Source organism: Loa loa (assembly GCF_000183805.2).
Source record: "Loa loa unplaced genomic scaffold supercont3.327, whole genome shotgun sequence".
Lineage (NCBI taxonomy): Eukaryota > Metazoa > Nematoda > Chromadorea > Rhabditida > Onchocercidae > Loa > Loa loa.
The window spans coordinates 3,280-6,023 of NW_018108507.1; the positions used below are offsets into that span (position 1 = coordinate 3,280).

At 23.8% G+C, this 2,744-nt stretch overlaps 1 protein-coding gene across 1 annotated transcript; it reads left to right on the forward strand.

Moving 5' to 3' along the window:
- Positions 1 to 553: 553 nt before the first annotated feature.
- On the forward strand, positions 554 to 1,392 carry LOAG_11866 (hypothetical protein; the record flags this gene model as incomplete). Its single annotated transcript, XM_003147382.2, has 2 exons — positions 554 to 688; positions 1,306 to 1,392. The coding sequence occupies 2 exons, from the start codon at positions 554 to 556 to the stop codon at positions 1,390 to 1,392; spliced, it is 222 nt and encodes a 73-aa protein (XP_003147430.2).
- Between the last annotated feature and the right edge of the window lie 1,352 nt (positions 1,393 to 2,744).

The window sequence follows — 2,744 nt, forward strand, 5'->3', positions numbered from 1 at the left end:
TTGCCGTTGCTGTTGTTGTTTATTGTCGTTTGTTCCTATTATTTGTTGTTTGTTATTGTTTGTTGTTGTTATTTCTTTTTGTTTGTTGTTGTTCGTTATTGTTTTTGTGATTGCTGTTGTGGTGTTGCCGTTGTTGCTGTCGTTGTTTATTATTTATTGTTGTTCGTTGTTATTTGTTTCTGTTACTTGTTGTTATTTGTAGTTGTTGTTCGTTGTTATTGTCGTTTGTTGTTGTTTTTATTTGTTGTTGTTGTTGTTATTGTTATCCGGATAGGTTATTCCAAATTTGAGGAAAAATTGAGCGCAGTTATAAAAATAAATTTGATAGAGAAACCGTACATAAATATATCAATATATATATATATATATTTGTTGTACAAATATACATATATGTGGTACTAAAATATAATTATTTAATGTAATTATTTATGCATAATTATTTGCATTATTAATTCAACATTCTGGTCGTGAAGATCCCGAATGTTTCATTTCGATTCTCATTTATGATAAAATTACATCATAGGATGAAAAGCTAACTTCATCAATGCAACTTATGCTTGGACTTAACGCAACTACCATCACTAATAATAGCAATGGATATGATAAACAAGATTGTTTTGCGACAACTAAATTACAAACACTTCATAAAATGTCATCTAACAAAGTTGCCGCTCAACCAACTCTTGAGGTTTATTTAAATTGTTTCCTAAAAAAAAAGAAAAGAAAATCAAGTCATGATCAAATCTTAATCATGAATACTTTTATCAATTCTAAAATTTTTAAATTTATCAATTTTAAGTAGAAATCATGGTAATGATCATAATCACGATACTATCAACAATTCCGATTCCAATCCCAATTATGAATGATAATTTAAACATTATCACGATACTTACTATTAATCATTTATAATAGTACCATTATAAATTGGATTTTACTTATTTACAATAACCACCATAATACTGTAAGGTCGGCCATCCGTCGTACTGTTTCTAATCGATCCAACCCTTATAAGCTTTAGTTTTTTTTTCTATTGAAATATTTGCAAAAATATCGACATTTAACAGAATTGATTGATTGAAATATTGGGTTTGAAGTTGCGGAAACAAAAAAAAAAACCAAAAGCAGTTTTAAATCTTGCAAGTTACCTAACCTAAATTTTGCTATTCAAATACCTAAATTTTGTTATTCAAAATATTTTTGCATCTTTGAAATAATTTTACATTTCTTTATTAGCTTAATTCGAAAAAAAAAAAAACTGTTAGGATTGTGGTTAAAATTTTGTTTTATTCCTTTAAATTTTAGCATTTTTTGGCTATGATTTGTGACCTCAAAGTTGATCCAAAAATGCGAAGACGTCTTGGATTACGATATACCAATACACCTGGTTAATTTTTATTTCTTTAATTTTTCAATTTAAAAAATATAAGGAGAAAACTCACAAAGGAATTTTCACGAAAAAATTGTAAATCATCAATTAAGGTAAGAATTGTTGGAAAGTGTATATTAGCGTAATTAATTTTAACTTCATTAAAAAATTAGAATGTCGAGCGATATTTCAGTTTTTTTTTTTTTTTGGTTTTATATTTTAAAGAACTATTGGTTTTGCGCAGGAAACCAAATATTCTACTTAATTTGAACAAGAAATTTTGATTAATTTTTGGTTGTACCAATTCAATTTTGTTAAATTTGAAATATACTATAAATTTTTTTCATCGTATTATTGTTTTCTTTTGTTTTTGTTTCCCTTTCCTTTATATGAAAAAAAAAAATTTGCAGAAGTGCAGAAATTACTAATTAAATTGAAACGAAAACAATATGTAAGAAATGAATTAACATATTGTGATGCAAATGTCATCATTACTACTATAAAGGTTATTTTTTTAATGACAATTTCTTAATTTAATTTTGATTAATTCGTTTTATAAAATTATGCGACAAAAATTCTCACTAATCCATTGTTTCTTTTTTCTTACTGAGAGAAAAAAAAAGAACAAAAGTTACTTTTTTATTTTATGTGTTTTCTTTTACTTTCTATTTTTTTATTTAATACATATGAAGTTAGTTTTTTCTTTCTATTTATTTAATAAAATTATTTTTTTATGTGATGAATATTAATTATTGAATTTAATTTTTCTACAAAAGCTTACATTATTCTTATATACAAATATACGAATTTTTTTTTGCCCGTTACCATTTCACCTATCAATATATTATCGCTAGCAAATCTAAAACTTTTAATTTCTATCAATCTAAAAGCAAAAATCTAAAACTTTCGAAAAAAAAGCAAATCTAAAACTTTTAATTGCTATCAAAATATAACATGCCAAGTTGAATTTTGCATTTTATCAATGAATTTAAAATTTTCACTATTATTAAATATTAAATAAGTTTGAAATAATTATTTTAAAAATGATGTTATCTGATTGAAAAAAAGAATGATTAAAAGTCAAAGTTATATTCATTCTTCGTTTTAGTAATTTTATTTTTTATTATTTTGCTTTCTTGAAATTTTTTTTTTTTTTTATTTTTGTTTATTGATTTTTCATTTTTTTTTTTGCCATTTATAGGAGATATTAAATACCATTCCGGGTGGTATATTTGATGATCAATCAGAGGAATTCTTATCCGTTTCATTAGGATCATCACTTCAAACAGCACTTATTTATGTTAATGGGTATGTAATTGATTTTCTTTTTTTTTTTTTTTTNTTTTTTGAAAATATGTAATTTCTATACTAATTT